This window comes from Melozone crissalis, unplaced genomic scaffold (assembly GCF_028551555.1).
Source record: "Melozone crissalis strain CALT ecotype California unplaced genomic scaffold, PUWL_Pcris_2 ptg000005l_1, whole genome shotgun sequence".
Classification (NCBI taxonomy): Eukaryota; Metazoa; Chordata; class Aves; order Passeriformes; family Passerellidae; genus Melozone; species Melozone crissalis.
In genome coordinates, this window is record NW_026535783.1 from 1,964,646 (window position 1) to 1,987,744 (window position 23,099).

The 23,099-nt window shown below is 40.3% G+C and overlaps 1 protein-coding gene across 2 annotated transcripts in view; it reads left to right on the forward strand.

Moving 5' to 3' along the window:
* The window catches only part of FBN2 (fibrillin 2), a 122,787-nt gene that overhangs the window by 31,237 nt on the left and 68,451 nt on the right, over nucleotides 1–23,099 (forward strand). For both annotated transcript variants that reach the window (XM_054282306.1, XM_054282314.1), the window contains exons 8-17: nucleotides 3,007–3,132; nucleotides 5,614–5,766; nucleotides 6,961–7,197; nucleotides 8,015–8,152; nucleotides 13,746–13,865; nucleotides 14,413–14,538; nucleotides 15,178–15,300; nucleotides 16,331–16,453; nucleotides 21,797–21,949; nucleotides 22,852–22,905. In XM_054282306.1, coding sequence (XP_054138281.1) covers nucleotides 3,007–3,132; nucleotides 5,614–5,766; nucleotides 6,961–7,197; nucleotides 8,015–8,152; nucleotides 13,746–13,865; nucleotides 14,413–14,538; nucleotides 15,178–15,300; nucleotides 16,331–16,453; nucleotides 21,797–21,949; nucleotides 22,852–22,905 — 1,353 coding nt within the window. The remainder of the gene's footprint in view (nucleotides 1–3,006; nucleotides 3,133–5,613; nucleotides 5,767–6,960; nucleotides 7,198–8,014; nucleotides 8,153–13,745; nucleotides 13,866–14,412; nucleotides 14,539–15,177; nucleotides 15,301–16,330; nucleotides 16,454–21,796; nucleotides 21,950–22,851; nucleotides 22,906–23,099) is intronic.

Consider the following 23,099-nt stretch of genomic DNA (forward strand, 5'->3'; position numbering starts at 1 on the left):
AAAGTTAAATACTAATCAGTCCCTGGTCACAGCTTCCCCAGTCAGATAATTCCCCACAGGGAATGGGGCAAATAACAGCCCTCTCCTCACAGTTTGTACCAGCTTTTTTGGGGAGGAACGACATTGTGAAGCTTCACAGCCAAGGAGGTAATGCCAAAATTATAGCAGGATAATGTGAAAGATAAGCCATGGTTCCGTTCTGGCTTTTTTACTTGTGTGCTTAATTAAATATTTGCAACCTCTCAGGGTTAAATTTATAGGAAAGGACCATAGCCAGTCCTTCAAACAATTGCACTTTCAGTTAGTAGGGCTGGTAATTGGAATGAAGTAACATATTTTTTACATATATCTAGGAATCTGTGGATGTGGTTTGGACCATTGGGAAGGATGTAAGGAGCTGGTGTCCTGTGAGTTAACAGAACCTGTGTACAGAGAAATCATTTAGTAGAAACTGCATTATTTTAAGGAGTTTTGGGTTTTTTTGTCACAAACATTGTGTAGAAATGATGGTATGGAGTATTCTGCTCACTCCTTTCCCTCTCTTAGGTATGGAAAAGCAGATCAAATGTTACTTACTGGCTGCAAGGGACAAAATCCAAGTTGGAGTCAGCAACAGTCAAGGCTCCAGTGTTCACAGGCTGGAGCCTTGCCATAATTATTCAGACCTTCTTTACTATAACAGCAATTCTCCTACCTGGGAGGGAGAGGTTTGAGGTCCCCTTGTACCCTCCTACCCTGAGCATCCAGAGGTATTTTGTGGGTTAGGGTTTTTTTTTGCTCCTGTTGCTCCTCCTGGAAACAACAGCACTTGTTAGAAAAAGTAGGAATGTCCATGTTGTGCTTTTTGTACCCATAATGGTTGAAAAAATATGCAAGAGACCAATATAGGGATTGTACCAAATTCCAGATATCCTGTCCACCAATGTGCTGTCTTAGCTAAACAAAAGAAAACCCCAAACCCTTCACATTTTTTTCCCCTAAAAATTCTGGTCTACAACACACTGAGTTTTCACTATCTTTTTAGGAATTAAATGCTGTTAATTTGTAGGATGTTGTTATCTCCCAGAGTTAATGGAACTTGGGTTATTCAGAAAATGAATTAAACGTAGAGAAACTTTCACTTATGATTGCTGCTTTACAAAAGGTGTGGAGTATTACTTACTGTGTTCCAGGGTTCTAATAAATGTGTTCTACTTACTCTTCTCAAATAGCATCATCATACTTGTTAAATAGATGTGGTTAGTTATGACACCCTTTGCAATTGAAGGTGTTCTAAAGAGGTAGGATGCCTCTGCTGCTTTTCCAAAAAGATATCCTACTACCTACTGTTGATATCAAAAGGTTAAGACTTTTGAAATAATATGAAACAGATTAAGGCCTTAAAAAAAAAAGTCCCACCAAAATAGAAAGTTCTATTTCACATTTTCTGGCTTCAGTGTATAACTTCATTAGACTGTATGCTATTCAGACTTGGTCCTACCAGGTATTACTACTTTCTAATATTATTTTCTAGACTAAAACTGCTTTTAGGTAGCCCTTTCCTAAAGTTTGGCAGTCGAGAGCCCCACTTCTCTGGTACTTGTAATTCAGTAATTTAAAAAACCCTGCTTTCCCTGGCAGTAAAAGTCAAACATTCTGAACTGCAGGCAGCTGGGCTGGGTCTTTTAGGCAGAAACTCACTTGGTACTAAAAAATCTGCAGCATTTTTGTCATACATATACATTCTTTCTCACATTGAGACTGGATGTCCCATCCTGCATGCAGCACTGGAACCATTCATGCCTCCAGTCTTCCTCTCCCTTAATATAGCATTTCCTGTTGCTTGTATTTGGAGCATTTTCCCTGAGACCATTAATTTTATGTACTTTGGAGGGGAGAAGGGAAGAAAACTAGTAAAATATTCAATCAGCCTTACTGAAAGTAGCCCTCCCTGAGATGAAGTCTCAGAATTTCCTGTCAGAGGAAATAGCAATATTTTGAAATAATTACACGTGCAAGAACCAGGGGGGTGGAAGGAGAGACAGAGATTTGGCTCAAAAACCAGTGAAACAAAAAACCAATTACTCATTACTGCTCCAGTAAGTTAAATTTATTTTTAAATTTAACCACCAGGGTTCTCCATGTTAATTGTTTTTTCTGTCCACATGGAGAAGACTGTGGAGTCTTCCTGCCACTCTGATCACTGCCTGGGTTTCAGGAAGGTGCTTTTTTACCTTCCCACCTTCCTGTCATTCTTGGACAAGCCCCCTGGACAGTGCCAAACTGCCTTGGGTGTAGCCACTTGGGAAGGATGGTCTGCATCCTGCAGCTTTGCAGAGGTGCTGAAAAACTTCCTTCATCTGCCCTTAACTTGCCAGCCACAAATGGGCTTTGCAGTGCTGCACCACTGGTTTGGCATCTGGCAGCCCCTGGTTGGACACAGCAGCTCCTTTATCAGCGTGGTCACGCCTCACTTTATACATATTTATTTACACACAAAATTGCCTTGCTGCTCCAGTAGGACCTCTGCTCTCAGTCAGCAGAAACATTTGAATGCATCAAAAGGTTCGTTTGCATTTGCAAGGGTTGGCCAAAATTCTTTCTTACAGCTGGGGTGTCAGGGGGCCAGAGAGCAGTCAGAATCTCATGAGCCATGAGTTTGTGTGGTCTCAGGAAGCGCAGAGATGTCCTGGCTGGCTGCTGTGCCATCCTCCTCCCTGCATCCTGGAGGCAGGATGTGTATTCTGGCATTCCATTCCACACTGCTCCGTGTTCCTCCTCGGAGGTGGCACTGAGTCATTCGGGAGGGAGGAAATCTCAGCCTGCTCTCTTGGAAGTGCTAAACACCCCGTGCACGTACAAGGAAAACCTCCAACAGGTGGCAAACAAAACCGTTTCCAGCAAGCAAGCAAGCACCAGCACTATTTTATTCAGAGTTGAATAACAACTTCATTTCAGAAAAGCTCTCTTTTCCCCTCCTTTTAATGCAGTGTGCTAATTATCCCGTGTCCTTTCCTTTTTGGGTAGATATTGATGAATGCAGCGTCGTCCCAGGGATTTGTGAGGGCGGTGTTTGCTCCAACACTGTGGGGAGTTATTTCTGCGTCTGCCCACTGGGTTTTGTCGCATCTGTGGATGGATCCTGCACTCCTGGTAGGTGCTCCAGCCACCTGGCACTTCCCCCTGCCCCAGGGCCTCGCTCTGTTGTCCAGGCAAACATAGGAATTGCTAATTTTGTTTCTTTCTCAAATCTGCATCTGATGAGCCCAAAAGTTAAGCTCACTTTGGTTTTAAAGGAGCAAACATTTATCCCTGCTTGGTGCTTCAAATCCCATTTCACACGGGTTAATTTAGTCTTTAGTGGTCAACATAGGGCACAGAAATAAACTCAAAAGACGTTAAGATGTGCCACTAATTTGTCAGAATCAGATGAAGCAAACCAAGTGCTGGGTTTAATTAGATTTCACCTTTTACAGGACAGTTTATTTAATAGCTATCCCTACATTAAAAAAACCTATTTTGTTTATTTCCACGTGTTGATTTCTTATATATAGGTGCATGTGTCAAGTATGCGATTTAAACATTTTGACCAATTAACTATAAATACTGCATGCCACATGTAAAAAGCCTTAACAATTGCTAACAGTAGTGTATTTTCTAGATCTCATGTAGTTCTTCTTACTTCAGATATCTCAAAGCTGCTTGTTCTCATATTGGGGAAGGGGTAGGAATTCTGAAAGAGTTTCTGACTTGCAGATAAATGATGTAAGCAAGCAGCAGCACATAACCTGCAAGTGATTTAAAATTAATAATTTTTTAAAGAATGTAGCCACCTTCTGTTATTCAGGTTCATCTGAGGGGTGCCAGCTACAAATACATTGTGGCTAGCCTCAGGAATACTGAAACCCTATGATTTCCAATGTGACCAACATTTCTGTGGATTTTGGCGTGTTTTACAATTTGATTTTTAAAGTCAGCTCCCAAAACCTGAGTCCTGCAGAAAAATCACATGCTCTAATCTGACAATAAAAGATCATCTGCCTTTGAAAGAGAGTAATTTTCACATGGCATTACTAAATACTCTGTTGTACTTTCTGTCAACTGAATAGCATTTTTCCAGTTAGATACATCTAAGCTAAGGGGAAAAAAATATCACTAAATTAATTTATTTACGCTGCTATTGCTACATGAAGTATCTCAGGTTTTGCCATAGTAGGGTTTATATATATAAATAGATATAGGGTTTTTTTTGTATTGCTTTGTGTTTTTCACATCATCCATATTTCTTTGTTGGATTGAGCAGACTCTAGGATTGCATGGTGGATTAATGCAAAGCAGATGCCACTGCACCTGTGTGATCCTGCAGTAAATCCAGTGTGGAATACATGGGTCAGATAATTATTGGGTGCAGTTTGGGTATTGTGGGGGTTTTTGTTTGTTTGTTTGGTTGGTTTTGCTTTTGTTCTTTTTAATACAACTTGTAAAGCATTTTCATCCTTACCTCAGCTGAACAAGGGAAGGTACCTTTGAGAGCTCATGTTGATGCCTTTTTCCCTGACCCTAAAAATATGTGTCAGACACAATTAGGGTGATAAAAAGGGTACCTTTTATGTGAGGGTCCTCAAGTACACAAATTCATCGGGTAGAAAAGGCCAAAGATGCTCCCACTGTGTAATGCATGTACAATTTTTATAGATCCTGCAAATTATCATATCTGACAAACCCCCTCACTCAGGAACCTGCCTGGTGAAGTAATTCCCTCAGTTCTAGTACCTTTGGGATTCTCCTCCCTTAGGATGAGATCCAAGCCCCGTTTACAAAAGTCGGTCTTGGAAAGCTGGTTTCAGCCTTGGTTCCTAAGGAGGACCAAGACAGCACAGGGATCCAGAATTTTTTTTTTTGTCTTCTTGCTGAGGAAAATGTTGAAACTAAGCTACAAGTGTATGTGTAAAGGATACAGAGAATGTGGAAACTCAGGGCACTGGGAATGTTTCTCTGTCTGCTCTGGGATGCCCTGACCCCCAGGGCAGCACTGACTTTGACCCTCATTCATGGAGAAAGTTTCCCAGACTTCAGCACAGACTGGGACCCACAAAAGTGTGAAATAGATTATAGAGAGCAGTGTAGGTGTATCGCTTGATGTGAAATTTAGTGTTTGGGATTTTTAGTGTGCTGTGGGTGACAGCAAGGTGGAGGGCACAGGGTGTCATCCTGGGATTCTTCTTCATGCTGCTTCTTCCTCCTTCTTCATGGGTTTGGGTGGCATTTTGTAATTGGGCAGAAAAGTCCCCATTGCAGCTCTTTGGGACCAGTTATTGGGTTAAAGGGAAAATAATCCAGGTGTCAGTTCTTAATTGGATGGTTTAGTCTTAAAAGACCTTGTAACAAGAAATTGTTGGCCATTTTGTGCCTTGTTAATGAAAAGCTGCAGAACTCATAGTGATGAGACTGTTTTACTGATCAGAAATAATAAACACCTGAGTCTGAACTTGAACTGCCGTCCCAAGTGCCTTCAATCCAGGCCCAGAGAAACCGACAGCTGGAACCCCCACAAGAGACTGCATAAAAGAAAGGTGAAACCAAACCAGCATCAAGGTCACCGTTTTTGGTGTTTGTCTTTTCCTTGGCTGCCAGATCAGCGAGCAGGCAGCTGTTTCTCCAGCTCTGCGAGCGGCCGCTGCGCCCAGGAGCTGCCCGGCAGGTTCAGCAGAAGGCAGTGCTGCTGTGAGTCTGGCCACTGCTGGGCCGCTGCCTCTGGCCCAGAGGTGTGTCCTGCCAGAGGATCTGGTGAGTGCCCTCTTGGTTTGGCTTTCAGTTTGGCTATTTAGCTATTGTTTTGGCTGTTATTTTCGTCTTGGTGTTCGTTCTGCTCTGGGTGGAGGTCACCGGGGTGCTTTAAATTGCTTTAAAATGTAGGCTAAACAGAAGAAAATAAGGTCATGGATTGCGTAATTATTAATTTCCGTGGTTTTAGTACTGACATTGCCATCTGTTAACCATTTTTCTTTTTGGTCTGTAGTTGTTTGGCACTTGGTTTTTTTAATGTCCTTTTGTTGGCTTTGGAAATAGGTTTTGGGAAATGGGAAAGACTTTGTGGTCAGGCTTGAAGAGGAAACAACTCTTAGGGTCCATAGTTAATTAAAGGAATAGTTCCTTTCTTGTTCCATTGTATTTTGGGTAACTTCGAGCTAGAATGCATCAATTTTAAGTTGTTCTTTCAGTTCTGCTCAGAGAGGAATAGTGCGCATCCCTAATGAAAGGTATTTTCTGTTACTGGGCTTGCAAGGGTCTTCAGGGTGAGAGAGAGACGAGAATGTTGACTCCATGTTCAGAAGGCTTGATTTATTATTTTATGATATATATTACATTATAACTATACTAAAAGAAATAGAAGAGACAGTTCTCAGAAGGCTAGCTAAGCTAAGAACAGAAAAGGAATGAATAACAAAGGTCTGTGTCTCAGCAGAGAGAGAGACCCAGCTCTGCCGTGAGTGGTCAGTAAATCCAAACATCCACAGGAGACCAATCACGGATCCACGTGCTGCATTCTACAGCAGCAGATAACCATGGTTTACATCTTATTGCTGAGGCCACAGCTTCTCAGAAGGGAGAAAAATCCTAAAGAAAGGATTTTTCACAAAAAATGTCTGTGACAATTTTCTTTACCAAACGAGAAGGTATTTTCTTCTCCTCCGAGAAACCAGGGAGTTACAGCGCTGCTGTCAACACACCAAGAAGACAGTTTCAACAAACACTTGAACAAATATTCCTAAATTACAGCATTCCTTTGCATTATTATTTCCTCGAGCAACACCTGCCACGACCAAGGGATGCTCAGAGCGGCAGGGGGAAGACGCGACATCGCGGAGAGGAGGAGCTGCCATCCTGGTTTTAGCGGGACACTGTGGGGAGAGCTGTGCCTGTCCTTGGGGCTGGCTGTGCGAGGCTGACCCCGTGTGCTGTGTGTCCCCTGTGTGACAGATGAGCACCGCAGGCTGTGCGTGGACGGGGCCCTTGCCCGAGGCGGCGCCCGGCGCGGCGGCGGAGCAGGAGGGAACGGCTTCCATCCCCATCCCAATGGCAACGGGTTCGGACCCAGAGGAGCTGGCTTCATCCCCATCCCGGGAAGCAACGGATTCTCCCCAGCTCTGGGCGGAGCAGGGGCAGGAGCAGGTGGTCACAGCCCCGCTGGAAGCGGCCCGATCATTACAGGGCTGAGTAAGTGCTCGTGTTCTGACTTGTTTGCTTTTTTTTTTTTTACGCTATTCCTTCTGTTTTTCCTTTATTTTTACTGCTCAGCCTGGATATGGTATGGTGTTCTTAACACTTAAAAATTATTTTGCCGTTCAAGCGTGTTTTAAACGCCTCAGGAAGGTCAGGAGCCCTTCCTGTTGTAGGAAGAGGTTTTTGCATGACTTCAGTTACAGAGTCCCTGAGCCCATGTTGTCCTTGTTGAGGTGTCTTTGTCAGCACTAATAAAACTCTAGCTTTCTAGTATTTTCCAAAAACTACCGAGGTAGTAGTTTAAAAATAAACATCTTCTGTATTTTCTCTTCCAACTGTAAAAGCTACTTACTCTGCAGAAACACTGCCTTGGCTGAAAGCCCAAACTGAATAATTTTCTGGCAGAAGTCTCCTGGATGTAAACATTGCTCATGACATGTGTAAACACACCCCTGACATCAGAACCACAGAGATCATAAAATGTAAGAAGCATTATTAAGACAGGTACACCAAAAATTGCTTTGACTTTCACACAAATTGTGGTTTATCCCCGAGTTCACTGACAGGCTCATCAGGCTATAGACAGAAATGGTAAATCATAAGAAGGTTTGCCTAATGCAGTTTTTTTATTTCCAAGAGCTGTTTGTTGTTGTTAGTTTACTGTCAGGTCAACAGATAGCGCCTTGGAAAAGGTTTTTTTAATGTGTTTGTGCACCTCACAACATCCTTTATGAAGCCAAGTACAATATTCACATTTACTTCCATATAAAAATCTGAATATTTGTCTCTCATTCTGATTTTTTTATATTAGCAATACTCAATCAGACAGTAGACAACTGCAAGCACCATCCCAACCTTTGTTTGAATGGACGTTGTATACCAACCCCCTCTAGCTACAGATGTGAATGCAACATGGGATATAAGCAGGATGAAAATGGGGATTGCATTGGTGAGTGCACATTTCAAAGTCCATTATTCTAATATTCTTCAACCTAAAATTTTTTTTACAAAAATAAATCATATTAATTTTAATGATGCTGCTCTTCAGAGAGAGTGCAAAGACCATGGTATTAGTTACACTAGAAAAATTTCAGTTTTCTATGAGAGCTACCTGTTTTCTTACCAAGAAAAAAAAATCTTGAGTTGCAAATATTGGTATTGAGTATTCCTACTCCTGTAGTTAAAGGCTATTGAGCATTTTTGTCACACTCAATAAAGCTCTGCTTCATTTTCTCTTCCATTAGGCTGACAAAGCTTGACTTTTGGGATGTAGTATTGTTATGATCAAGATGATGAAGGGTAGAATTTATGTTTTGCCTCCTCGTAAGGATTAATGGCAATTTGAAAGATATAAAATAATTCAAAAATTGCATTAATTAACTTCTGGTTAAATTTGCATTTCAGATGAAAATTGGGATCCTATACTTTGATTCAATTCCTGTGGACTTCACTCTTGCAGTGTCCAAAACTCATCAGTTATTTCAGAGGAAATACAGGATTTGGGCGTTCTTGTGGGGTGGTTGTGTGGAGAGGAACCCCCTATGCAGGACACACTGATTAATGTATAGGATCCTAAATAAAAACTCCTGGTTATGTTTTGGATTGAACCCTTTTTACTGAGTCTTTATGAAGAGATTGAGATCTGTGAATGAAAAATACCACACAAGAGCTTGTTAGCAATAGGTTTGCATCACAGCAAGTGTGGGTTGAGAATCAATTTCTAATGTGTCTGAGGATTGCAGGTCCCCTCTTAGTTCAGCTGTGCTCTTGCATCACAGAGCTTGGTACCTGCACCATTCCTGGCCGCTGCACTCCCTCGTTTTAAGAAAACTCAGTTAAAAGGGACGCCACCACTTCCCCAAGCACTTGCACTGCTCCCATTGTCGGATATCCAGAAAGTTTTCAGAACACCTAATTTAAACACTACATTTGCAAAAGATTCAGCTTCTCTGATTTCTCTTCTTATCCTCACTATACAAAGAAAGCAGCTCAGTACCTTCTTCATTTCACTTTTTTGTACTTGAAGGTTGATATAGTTCTTCTTCCAAGCTGTCCTTTATGATATAGGGAGCCTGAATCTTTTATACCTTTTTTATTTGGGGGAGAGTTTCCTGTACCTCTGACCTGTGACTGGGAAGTTCAAAGGGCTTTATCTCTTGCTGCATCCTTGGGTCTCAGGAGCCATAATCACATTGTGAGAGGGGAGCAGGAGTTCTGTGATGTTTGTTTGCTGTTCTTTATAGAAGATGGCTTGATGGTTCTTGATGGCTGTTCTTTAGAAAAGGAGTATGGAGAACCCTGGCTCCTTTGTTACAGCACTAGATTTTGCATCACTGAAATCAGTACTATTTTTAATTCTGATGGACCTTGACACTCAAGGACTAGCTGGTGTCTTGGAGTATTTGACCTTTTTGAAATATAGTTTATGTCTTGTATCCATATTTTTGTTACTCAGGGGTCAAGTTGAAAATAACATCTGAAGCACATAGGTTGTAGCAAGTAGAGCTGTATGAACTTCAGTTTTTTTAGCTTTTCAGGTGTCATTGGAGCATGGCAATAATCTGTGGTTTGAAAGGCTCTTCAGCTTTACTTAGCTGGGAGCTGGGACAGAAAAAGACAGTGTGTTCTTGATAACGTGGCTGTCATTCTGTCTCTGACTCCTCTCTGGGGTCACCGTGCAGGACACTTGCTTGGCAGCTCCCCTTCTACTCCAGGCTTGTGATAATCAGTGAAGTTGTATCTAAGTTTCAGCTTGGGGTCCCAGTAGGTTGATGGGTGCATTGAGGGAAAGAAAAAATTGACCTGGTTAATTATGTGGCTTACAGGTATGCGCCCAGTGAAAACGTGTCTTCACTTAAAGAACTTAATCTTGACTTTGCAATGCTTACCTCAGCATAAAAGAGTAAACTGAAAGCAGAGGAAATTTTGGATGCACTGGGATCAAAACAGAAATTTCAATTGGTTTCACGAAAGCTGAAGGTGCAGTGCCAGCTACAGTGCTGTCCCACATGGAAAGCATGGGAAGAGACCCCCAAAATGGCTTCAAGAAAGTTTAAGTGTCATTTTGCCCATTTTTTTTGTGGCATGAAATAAATCAGCCATTACTAATTTCAGCTCTGCAGTGGTTTGCCTTTTCAGTAGCTGCTTGAATTCAGATGTTTCATAAGAGAGTGAACTCAATGAATTATAAATAACTCTGTGAGCTCTATAAATAATACAGCTTTGTCTCACAGTTATTTTCTAATTGTGTTATAAAGAAGTAGCCAAAGTTCCTCCCTGAATCTGGGATTTGTGAACAGTAGTTGCTGCAAATTACACATAAAGTTTCTTGGAAATATAGGCAGGACATATATTCTAATTTTTATATATATGTATGAATTATAGTAGATGTCTATATTATAGTTCGAATATTTTATCTTTTTACTGACAGAACAATCTTGGGGCATTGGTAATGGGGTTAATGGCACATAAGTGAACACTATTTCTGTACTTCTCTGCCTGCTTCCAAAGCAATAAATTAAATCCAGAAATGGTTACATATTTTTCTATAGAGTTAAAGAAAAGCCCCGATTCAAGATTTATCCTGCCATACCAAAAAACTGTGGTGTTACTTACTTGTCTCTGACCTGAAGTTGCATTATGCTGTTCTCACAACAGAACGTGTCCAAGGACCATGAGTGTCCTAAGTGGTCTGACTCCAAATGGTCAGTCCTTTTCTCCAAAATAGACAGCTTTAATTTTATTACCTTTCTTTGTTCACTTCTGTTTAAAAAAAATCTGGATAAAACTGTAGAGACTTTTTAAAAAGTGGGAGCAAACCTGTAGGTGTGCTGTGTTGAATTTTAGTTGTCTTGTCAATACAAATAGGCGTATTTAAAATTTTAAAATTTGTCTCCAGACTCATTGCAGTAAGTCTTTCAAGGGGATTTTGGAAGTCTCCTACTGTGCCTGAGAGAATTCTGCCAGTTGTTAGAGATGAAAAACTGAAAAGTGGAGATGTGTGTGAGGCAAGTGCTGAAAAGCAAACATTTGACCTTGAAGGGGGCATGCTGGAGACAGAATGAATGGGTTAAATATCTCTGACTTAAATGTTTCCTGTTTATACTGCTGGAATATGCATGCTTTCAATGCAAAATCAAAGCCAGCAACTCCTTTATATTGACATACATTTGCCATTTCCCTCAGTTATCAAGAGCTTATAAAAGTAAGACCATCTTAAGAAGCATATTTCATGTGGAAGTCATGTGCATGAAGGATGCACATGTCTTTGGAAGGATTTTTGAAGCTTAAGTCAGCTGCTTGATAGAGAACCTCTGCATTCCTGCTGTAGAGTTTATAAACTTACAGACAGATCCTTTGGAGCATGAACATGGGCTTTTATTGAAGCAAGTTGGAGCCTGTAATGGTGAAGATCCTAAATGTCATTCTCTTCAGGAAAACTCAACAAAACAGTTGAGCACTGTTTCAACTATTTATAAGTTCCCTCTGTGCTCCCTTATAATAGGGCAAAATATAAATACAGTAAATTCATTTGAATTAGGGCACTTGACAAAAAAATTATTGTCAAGATGGGATTCAGAGGGGTGGTGTTCAATCCTCCTTCACCCCTTCCTATATCAGCTGAGCACTGAGGAAAAATCACCCCTGGTGAAAAATCACCCCACTCATGACAAAGAGCATCCCAACATCCAGGTATGGCAGAAAAGCTTGAGGACAGGAAACTACTACAGTGACACAGACTGGCATGTAAAAATTCATGGTTAAATACCTCTGTATTTAACACCCTGAATTCCTCTTTTCTTTATCTCCTCTCAGTTCCTGTGGTTTTACTGCAGTGATCAGTGGGCGTGCAAATGTGAATGAGCTAGTTACTTGTGAGGGGAGGTGTTTGATTCTTCCATTTGCTTTTCCTTTATCCATTTAGCTGTTTACACAGATTGTATCTGGGCACCAAGAGTGCTGTAACCAGGCAATTATATCAGTGACTTGTGTAGACACAGGTTCTTTTTGTATGGTGATGCTCTGGGTTTAAACTTTGTGTTCATTACCTCATTCATTCCTGTTAAAGATGGGGGTCTTATTTATGATGAAATTAGAACAAAAGGAACCTTTTGCCATCTTTTATAGTGATTTTAGAAGTTGTTAGTGAAACAGCACTTTCTAGAAAGTACACATAAACATCCTTATGATTTCAATTTTTTGTTGCATCCCAGTATTCTCAAGATGTTATGAGCTAAGCTCTAGGACCAGATTTGATAAGGAGTGAGTGGAAATGATCACGAAAATTGCCCTGGGGTTTTCCTGGTATTTCTGGAAGCATGCACTGCAAAATGCTTGGGAAAATCATCATTGTTAGGAACTGATCAGCTTCAGAGTTTCTTACGGCAGCTTTCAGCCAGATGCCAGAAACTCCTGCAAATCACTGCTGGCTTTCTGCTGTTAAAAGCCTGCCTGAATAAAGAGATGAGTAATTACAAGAGCGTTGTAAGTAAGTGAAGGGCCTAGCTGGAGGAAAAAGTCAAAGTAGCAAAAATTGCTGATTAAGAAATGGGGGATTTCATCAAGGGATCTATTTGTCACCTGTAAATTGAGCTCTAACAGAGAGCATCTGCCTAGGTCATCCTTTAGCTGCTGCTATGGGGACTGATCCAGCATTCCTGCCTTACCAGTGGGATACACCCACTCTGCTCCAGTGGATTACAGGGTTCTGGAGGGTTTACAGAAGAACAATTGTTATCTTAGATCTGGGAATAGCTATCGTGACCAAAGACACCTCTGACTCACTGGTAACTACTGGATATCAAATTTGGGAAAGGGCTCTTGAAAAGAACTGTGGAAGTTTTCAGAGCCCCATGTCAAATAAGAGCTGTTTCTGACATTTCAGCTGGTTAAAATGTGTTTGGTTGCACCCAAAGACCCAAAACTTTTGGAAAGGAGAGTAAGGTACATTACAGAAGAGGGTTAGGTTAAATCTGGCATTACTCAGTGCAAAGACTGGGGTTGAGGGTGCAGTGGGGCATAAATGTTTGAGATGTGGTGCACAGACTGTGGTCTCATTAAGAATCCCTCCTGCTGGTGTGCAGCTCCTCCTCAGTTTTTTACAGCAAACCTGTAAAATAATAGGGGTGGGTTTTGGATGCCGTGGCTTGCTCTCATTTAAAGTGCCTGTTTTGATTAGTATTGTTTTTTCCTTGTGAAGGAGCATAAATGACCATTGAGTTAAACGAAACTGGGTTGTATTAAATCAACCATAAAGGCAACCATCAGGTCTCGAAATCCTCAAGAAGATTCTTTTTCTGTTGTCCCTCAAGATGCTTACAAATGATGCAGTGCCACTTCAGTTCTTACAAATGCCTGCCTAGCTGAACCAGGAACGGCCCCGTGTTCCTGGCAAAGCAGTGATTTTGCACCAAGAACTGGCTTTAGTAATTAGCATTTGGCTGCTAGTTACCCTCTTTTTCACTCAGAAGCTTCCAGATTGGGCGGAAAAAAAAAATTGTAGATTTTGTGAAGTCACTAATGCCTCTCTGTGCTGCCAGCAGATGTTGATGAGTGCACATCAAACCCCTGCTCCAACGGGGACTGTGTCAACACACCTGGTTCCTATTACTGCAAGTGCCACGCAGGTTTCCAGAGAACTCCCACCAAGCAAGCCTGCATTGGTAAGGAAACTGCTCCATGGCTGCTGGCATTGCAGGTGTTCTGACCCCTTGCATCAGACTCCATTTGAATTGGGATTTGAAAGATAGGAGTGCAGTTTCAGTACATCCCAATGTTAAATCAGTTCTAGATTTGGGCTGCCGCCTCATTTGTTTTGTTGTTGTTTTTTAATATTTATCCATTATTCTGGAATATCCATTCGGGGAATTTCCCAGACAGGAGTTCTAAAAAAAAAAATGACAGGTGCTTTTTTGTGTGTGCATGCAGATGAAAGTATTAATCATATTTTAAAAGTATTCATGAAGAAATTGCAAAGCTTCACAAAATGTAGCATTTGCTGTACATGTCTGTAAAAATATTATTTTTCCCTGAAGTAAGCAGACTAAATTCTTAACTTACTTTTGAACTTTTTTCTAAGTAATGTTTGAGTGACATGCCAGTATTTTTCAAAGCACTAATTGCCTCTGAATGCATTTTTATCTTAACTGTAGTTCTCTGTTTGTGTAGGATTTCATTTGTTTGGCTTGCTTTGTTTTTTCTTCCCCTTAGATATCGATGAGTGTGTTCAGAATGGTGTTCTTTGTAAAAATGGGAGGTGTGTGAACACTGAGGGAAGCTTCCAGTGCATTTGCAATGCTGGGTTTGAGCTGACTGCAAACGGACGAAACTGTGTGGGTAAGGACCCTTCTAAAGAATGGGGCAGGCATTAGCTTGGTGGTTCTGGAAATTGTGCTTCATACTAGAGCTGAGGATCACTAAAGATTACCTTTTTTGAAATACTGTGAACTTACAGGCCTTTGATTCAAATAGTTATTGTACAGAATCATATGATCTCAAAGAAAATTTGAGATAAGTTTTGTTTTTGAAGCTGCACCTCTCCTCAAGAGTCCTAAGAATAATGTTTTTCCATAAAGCTTCACAGCAAATGATCCATAAATCAGCATTGCTGAAGAAAACATCTGTTTTTAAATTTGGCTGCACGGTGTGAAGAAAAACCCTTGCTAGATGAACCACAAGCTCAGTTCTCTCAGGCAATGGAAACTATTTATCCTCTCATGTATGAAAGAAAGACGCACCCTGTCCTTTCGTACACAGCCTGCTGAAATATGCAAAGCAACTGATCAGAACATGAAAAAAAAAAATTGCTGCTTTTTATGTGGAGTGAAAACTCTTGAGATACTTTATCACAGTTATGATCAGAAATTAATCTTCAAGTGAAGGAATATGCCACACCTGTCCTGAGTGATTATTTTCACTCTGTTGTCTTCTGGAGGGTGAGAAACTAAAATCAGTTTTCTTTGCAATATTTTGTAGACCACGATGAGTGTGCCACCACAAACATGTGCCTGAATGGGATGTGCATAAATGAGGATGGGAGTTTTAAATGCATCTGTAAACCGGGATTTGTCTTGGCTCCGGATGGACGTTACTGTACTGGTATGTGAAATTTGGGGGGGATACTGATGGAAAATGGCTTTTCCTGTCTGTTCATCCCTGCAGGAATGGCAGTCTGGTAACATGGATTGATTCAAAGCCATATAACACCTTGCTGCTCGCTAAAGTAGATTTCTTTAGCTGCCTGCAAACAGATCTGTAATTTACTGAAAGAAGTATTTCATAGTGTTAGGAAAGCCACAGTGATCAATAAACTAGCTTCTGAAAAATACTGAAGCGTTGTAAATACATAAAAATATTCAGGCCTTTTGTGAAATGGTAAAGTGAGCAGCAGTGTGGTAAATTTAAGAGGTTTGAAAGATTTTACATTGATGAGCCCCACACACACACACATATTTTCCACATCATTTTTCTAATAATTCAGAGCGCATAGCACTTGAGTCATTTTACGGGTCACACAGCATTGTAAATTTCTTAAAGTACCATCACTAAAAACTTCTATTAAACATTTTAAGAATACATTAAGTCTGATTTAGCTCCAGTTTCAGCAAACTAATTGAAAATACCTGTTGCTGCCCACAGAGGTGTATTTGGACTTAAGCCACTTCTAGTAAATAATCTAAATTGTAAGTCTTCTGATTCGAATTTTAACCATTTCTACAGTTGTGCTTTTCTTAATAACATGCAGTTGTGCTTAGAAATTGATGACCCCTTAATAGTTCTTTGAAATTAAAATTAACCATCATAAGGATATTTTGTGTCTGGTGCTCTTTAGCCATACTTTAAAGCAAAATTAAAATATGGGATGGACAAAGGGGAAAATTTATCATTGATTTTGCTTAATGTAGAATATGAAGTACCTCTAATCCTAAAGTTCTTCTGCATGTTTTGGGGTTATTTTATTTTTTTGTGCAGCTGGAATTTTGATTATTCCAAGATTAAATTTTTATTAGAAATAGAACAAAGATGCTGTTATCTATTATCATAAAGTAATTTGATAATGTTCTGAAACTATTAGCTGTAATCTTGCTTAAAAACAGATTGATTGCTGAAGTGTCTTGCCTCCTCTTAGATATTGATGAATGCCAGACATCAGGAATTTGCATGAACGGCCATTGCATAAATACTGAAGGCTCATTTCGGTGTGATTGTCCACCTGGCTTGGTTGTTGGAGTTGATGGTCGTGTGTGTGTAGGTAAGTCAGTTTTATTCTTTTCTCTTCATGGAAAAACAAGCAGAATTATTGGGTTAATTAATTATCAAATGCATCAAATTATTTACTGCTAAATAATGTTGACATCAAACCACAAACAAGAGGCAATCCCATAATCCTGTTGTTAAAAGACAAGAAATTAATTTTCTCTCTCCAATGAGGCAGTACCTCTTGTTTACCTGTTACTCATATAAATGTGTACTCATTAAAGTGCCTGCTCTGCCTGGCATCTTCTTTTGGTTTTGAGACATTCCCTTTCTAGTCTGATGAAAAACAGTATTTTGCCATGTAATCAGCCTCTTATCCTCGCAAATGGTACTGGTTGGAATTTCAGAGATTGTTTACTAAGCTCTGCTCGGAGCTCTAGCATATCTTCAGGAAGCTCGTGGGACAAAAAATAGATAATTTTCAAGCTGATGAATTAAATAAGTATAGAAGGCAAGAAGCATTCAATCCCTTCTTCTGTGTGCTGATTGCTGGTGAGGAGGGAGGAGAGGAATAAATATTTGACAGGGATTTCTGAGAATTATGATACTGTGTGTACTTTGCAAAGTTCCTTAATTTAATCCACGGGATTTTCCCTGTGTGTCTCAGAACATCAATTCTGTATCCCCAAAATGTCTCCTTCCCCAGCTCCTGCATGTGTCTGTCATCAGGCACGTCACTGAACAGAGACTCCACAAGAATCATATTTATTAATTGGTAATTAACAATTAATGACTGTTCTTGCTGATGGACTTACGGATGTTGTATCTGCCTTTGTCTTGTCAGCATATTTCCAGGTGAAGGAAAACCAGCATCACAATGCTTTGGAGGTTCTCACACCCAAGGGATGGGACATACTAAATCCTCATGCTGCTCATTTCAGATAACATTTCAGATGGTGCTGAAGTTCAAAAGTCTTCAAAACAGAATCTAGGACAAGTGTTTCTACCAAGTGCCAGCACAAGCTAGCCCCTTCTGTTACCACTTTAGCTTTAAAAATGCGTGATAAAAAATGAGGGCTGTCTTAAAAACATAGGCTCAAATAAAGCCACAACACATTCTCAGTCTCTCAGTTGGAACACAAATTTTGTTGTTTTAAGTAAATTAAATGTTTTAGTAAGCAAAGCTGTACTGAAGGTTGAACCAACAAAAGCAAGTTGTGTTCCCTCCTGTGTGGTAGCTGAGTTGTTTTCTTGTGGTTTATTAAAAGTTTGGAGAAAAGCAGTGAGAAGTAAAACAATGAGAAGAGGCCTGTAGTACTGTTTTAAATATTGGAATTTCACTGCTCAGTGGCACACCAACAAAAACAGATTTGAGTACAGGCTGTTCAGTACCTTTTTTGTGTTCCAAGTTGGCCTCATCTTTACCCCTGTCAGTGATACAGCTGCAAAGAATCAATACAGTACTCAATTTTCTGTGCTTTCATTTACCTAATGTTGCCCCAGTGCTAGCAGCAAAAGGCTTGACAGGTTGGCCATCATCTGTGAATACCATTTATTTAGAAGTTACGTGTTACACAGCTTTAAGGCTTACCATAAATGCTTACATTTTCAACAGGAAGTTCCCTTCACAGGACAAAAAAATCTTAAAGCAGAATAATGATCTAGTTGGAAAATTCATTAAAAAAAGATGATGTAATTATTCCAGCCATAAAGTAACATAGCAAAGTTCAAATAATGCATAACAAAATATCCTCACACATGACTTGAGAGCAGAATTTCCAAGCCAGTCCACTGTTCAGAATTGTGTATGTGTGTTTATATATAATCCACATGCTGTGTTAACTACAGGAATTCTGTGTCTGGCTATTCTATTCCATATATTGCATGACCTAAATAGTACTTTTCAGACATTCTGGCTGCTAGAAGATCATTGGTAGTTTGAAAATTAAGAACTTAAATTGGAAATCTTGTAAGAACATTCCCACAAGTCTGCTAGGTAACCAGCAAGGAACATAAAATCTGAGAGCCCACAGTCCAGCTGCCCCTTCTTTCTCTGAGCTCTATTTTACTTCTAAATAATGACCTTGATCCTGGTGGGAGTGCACACAGAAAGGAAATGCTGTTTTACTTAGTATTTATAAGTATGGTTGAGTCAATCACAGAATGTTATACAAGCTTGAAAAAGGTACAGTAAAGGGGAACAAATGCTTGGAAGAGGAACAGTTACAGAGTCATGGAACAGCTAGATAAATACTTGGAGCCAAACTTCCAATATTTGAATATTTGGAGGCTTTTTAGGTTTGGCTGTACTTCCAGCTGCAGCCCCATGCTTGGACACCTCAGCTGGCTCTGTGTGTGAGTGTGTATCACCTCAGAACTTGTGCTGAGCTGTGGCTCCAGCTTCACACAGTGCTGTTTGTTCTCTGCTGAGACACTTCTAATTACCTCTGCCCAGAGCCATCCAGGACAGAGTAACCAAGCTTTGTTTTACCCTGGTAATTTTGTAGAGCCAAATGGGTAAGTGTTTGTCATAAGCCTGATTTGTCCTTCTAAGGCTCCTGGGTAGGTGCAATGACTTTCCCTGAGTGTGGGTCAGGCACTTGTCCACCTGATACTGACCACAAATGTGGTGATCATCATTTTTGTAGGGGTTGAAGTGCTACACTGCCAAATTTAAGAGTGTAGAAGTGCTGTGCCGTGCAACAGAGTGGAGAGGCCCATAAACAGGTACACAGGTACAGCAGCAGCAATGCTAGTCTCTGATCCACGGCAAAAAATAAATTCTTGGTGCTCTGGAATGTGTAGCCAAAGGCTAATCAAACTAAACATGGGGAGAAGCAGAGCTTCATCAGTAAGTGCAGACTCAAAACTGTTGTGGAATGGAGAACTGAGCTTCATGAGGTGCCTGCAGCAATTGAACCATCCACAAAGAGGTTCCTGTCCTCATTCTTGCTCGTAGCACAGCCCAAGGGGAACATTCTCCTTGTCACACAGTTGCTGGGGGAGAGGCAGCTTGGTTCTTCATCTCTCACAGGCTTGGTGAATCACTGACTGTGTAGATCAGACTGTTTTCCTGTAACTAGGCATGACATTGTCCCCAGTTTCTCTGTAAAAGCACTGGTGTGCCCTGAGAGCACTTGCTCTCTTGTGCAGAGCAGTTGCTCAGTACGTCTGTAGCTTCCTTCAGCTACTTCCCATACTCCACATCTTTGAAAACCTTCCTCCAGAGTATGTCTTCCACACTTTCCAGCCTCCTGTCCTTCTGCAGTTTCCCTTGGTGCCATTTCCTTCCCTTGACTTGCTTCTCCATTCCCTCACAGGCCCATAACTAGGGGGAAGCCTCCCCATCTGTGACAGGGCAGTGATTGAAGTCCCTTTGTTCATAGCAGAACTTGTGGATGGCAACTGGACTTGTCTGAGATGGAGGGAAAGCATGTGATGCCACTAATTATTTTGCCAAGTAAATGAACAGAGATTTCTTGTGCAAAAGTCCTCGACTATTTTCAGGCATCATAATCTTTTCCTGATGTCAAGTGCAAGCAAGTTGTACTGGCTTCACCTAGATTCTTGGCAGGGAAAAAAACCTCTAAAATCTAGGACATATGTAGCTGTGCTCCAGAACTATGTGTTCCATGCGATACCAAAGGCAAGAGAAAACATTTATGTGCAGGCAGCACTGTTATACAGGAGCCAGCTTACAACACTCAAAGGGCCGACAGAACGCATAAGGAATTGCCAGTTCTTATTTAGATTGGCCCTGGATGTTCAACATTCACTGTAAAGCTTCTCATGCAACTTTCCTTTGTTGTTTTGGGGTCATACTTCAAGCAAGGAGCTGTCTGGATTCCCTCAAACTTGTTTCAGTTCCTGAGTCCACTCAGGCTCGTGTCCAGGCCACAGTGCATGGTGGTTTTACTGCGGGACTGTCAAGCAGCATGAATTAAAGCTGTGTTCTGTTCTGGCCCATAAAGATACCTGAAAAAAAGAGTATTTCTGCAGCTCCTGAAGAATTTTAGGAGTCAAAAGTAAAGGCTGATTATCTGTATCCTGCAGTTCTCAGCTACACGTCTTTAGAAGGACTGTCCAATTACATGCTTGTTCAAAGATCTCTGATACTATCCTGTAAGCAAACATGGGGAAAAGCATTCAAGTTTAGAAGGACCAAAACCAGAAAAGTACAACAAAACCCCAAAGAAATGTACACAAAGCAGTCTCAGAGACATTCTCATAGTTCTTGGATAAGTAGGGGAGATTAATATTCCTGTAAAGGTAAGTATTGAGGTATGTCTTGTAAGACATTTCTTGCATCTTACTGGCCAAGGCTGTCAAATTGATTTATGTGATTAAATCAGCTGTAAGACTGGCAGTGTGTACATGGTGAATCTTACACGTGTATGGTTGGCTTGTATAATTTTTCTGCTGTCTTTTTTTGGACTGGTTTTCAGGGTTGAAGAACCTTTCAGGTGTTCTGTGTTTTGCTTGTGTGACAAGTGGTGGTTTATCCGGCCCACCATTTCCAGGCCTCTTCCCAAGGATGGCACTTTAACTTCCAGAGTGTGTTTTTAATCACAAACCCCCTGAAGGTGCTTATAGTCTGGACAGTATCACTGCTTTCCTCACTGCCTAGTGTGTGTAAAATTTGTTAGATTGCTGTTCCCAGCTAGATTTTGGGGCTTCTTTGATGTGCTAAACCAGCACTGGTGCCTGTTTATGTATAAACCTATTAAGATGGTCATGTCACATAAATGCTTGTCTGCACAATCTGCTAAAATTGCACTTCTATTCATGATTTTGTAAATACAGCTGGAGACCATGCTCCTCCTTCCAGAAGCTGGTATAATATCCCATATTATAATATAATATGTATATCTCAATATATATATATATTTACATTATTTTGGGATATTATGGGTAATGTGGGATATATATTGGGATATATATATATATATCCCAATACACTATCCCATATTACCAGCCCTGTGCTGCTGATGGGTTATCCTACCTGAGGAACCATTCTGGAACTCAGAGATGTCTGTGGTACTTCCCAAAGGGAAGAATCAGCCACCCCATGCTGATCCAGGCTGTTCTGTGTTCCTTACGTCGGGACGTTTGTTGATGGATTTACAGAGCTGCTTTGGGGTGTGGGCCTTTGCTGGGTCCTTTGGAATGCCTTTGAATGTGGTCACAAAATCCTAGTTTAGGTGGTTTGAAAGTGCTTTGGGGAAAGCTCCAGGAGGCAACCACGCTGAGAATTGGCCTTGGTCTCATCAGGATTTTTAAGGCAGCGCAGATGTAGCCAGTGTGGCCTTTTTATTGACCAAAAATAAGGGATAATATGCATACATTTAATTTTCAGCCTAAGGAAATAATTATTTCTCCCCTTGTCCTTTATCTCTAGATACTCACGTGCGCAGCACATGCTATGGGGGCATCAGGAGAGGGCTGTGTGTCCGTCCCTTCCCTGGGGCTGTGACAAAGTCTGAATGCTGCTGTGCCAACCCTGACTATGGCTTTGGAGAGCCGTGCCATCCCTGCCCTGCTAGAAACTCAGGTACAAGTTTTGTGTTTCCCTGAGCGCTGCAGTGAACATACAGATTTTAAACAAAATTGTTGAAATCGCATTGTTGATTTTTATTTCATGCCCGAAAGAAGAGTGAACAGGGTGAGTTTGGGTTCCTGAATTAAGTGTTTGCTCTAAGTAATAATTGTTGCAAGAGAATAAGCAGAATTCTTCAATGAATCTGTAAATTTCCTGCTCCAGTCAATCCAGAATAAAAGAGCAGCCCATATTATTTCTAGAAATATGTATTTCATTTTATAAGAATCAATTCTTTAAGTAAACCTGGGAATTGATTGTAAAAAAAAAATCTCTTGGCTACAGAGCTGAGGTGGTGCATCTTGGACAGAATTTCCATTTAGTATTAATAGTATAGCAGAAAACTATTAAAAAAAAACAAAACAAACAAGTAAAATTGACAGTGTGATTATAAGCAGTAACTTGAGACCTTGAGACCACAATTGTGTCAAGATTGTAAAGAAATCACCTAAGTTTCTAACTCTGGTCATATATATATATATATATATATATATATATATATATATATTAAAAACTATATATAAAACCAAACTTTTATAGATCTATATATACATATAGATATATATATACAAAACCAAACTTAGATGACCAGAGTTAAATAAATAAATAAATAAATAAATTTTCACATATATATATATATATATGAAAGCTCAGGATGGAGTGCTACCTTACATAGATTTAACTAAATTATCTGTAAATGGTTATTTCATGTGAACATTGGCATTTCATCAGTTACATGGTAGAAAAATTACTTTGGGAAAAAAAAAAAAACATGTGGGTTTAGTTTAGAATGAAAGAAGGTGAAATACTGGAAATGACATTTTCTTTTCCCCAACATCTCCACTTCAACTGAGCAGCTGAGTTCCATGGCCTGTGTAGCAGTGGAATAGGTATTACTGTTGATGGAAGAGGTATGTTGCATATTTTTTTTAATATATACGATTGTCCTGGTTTAGGGCAAATTTTGGGAGGAAATTTCTCAAGTATTTGTTTCTAGAAGGCAGATGTAAGCAGCCCCTCCCCCAGGAAATTCAGGAGGTAAATTTCTTTCAAGAAAAGTGGATAAAATTGTTTATTTAACAACATTTTGTTGTTAACATTGAAA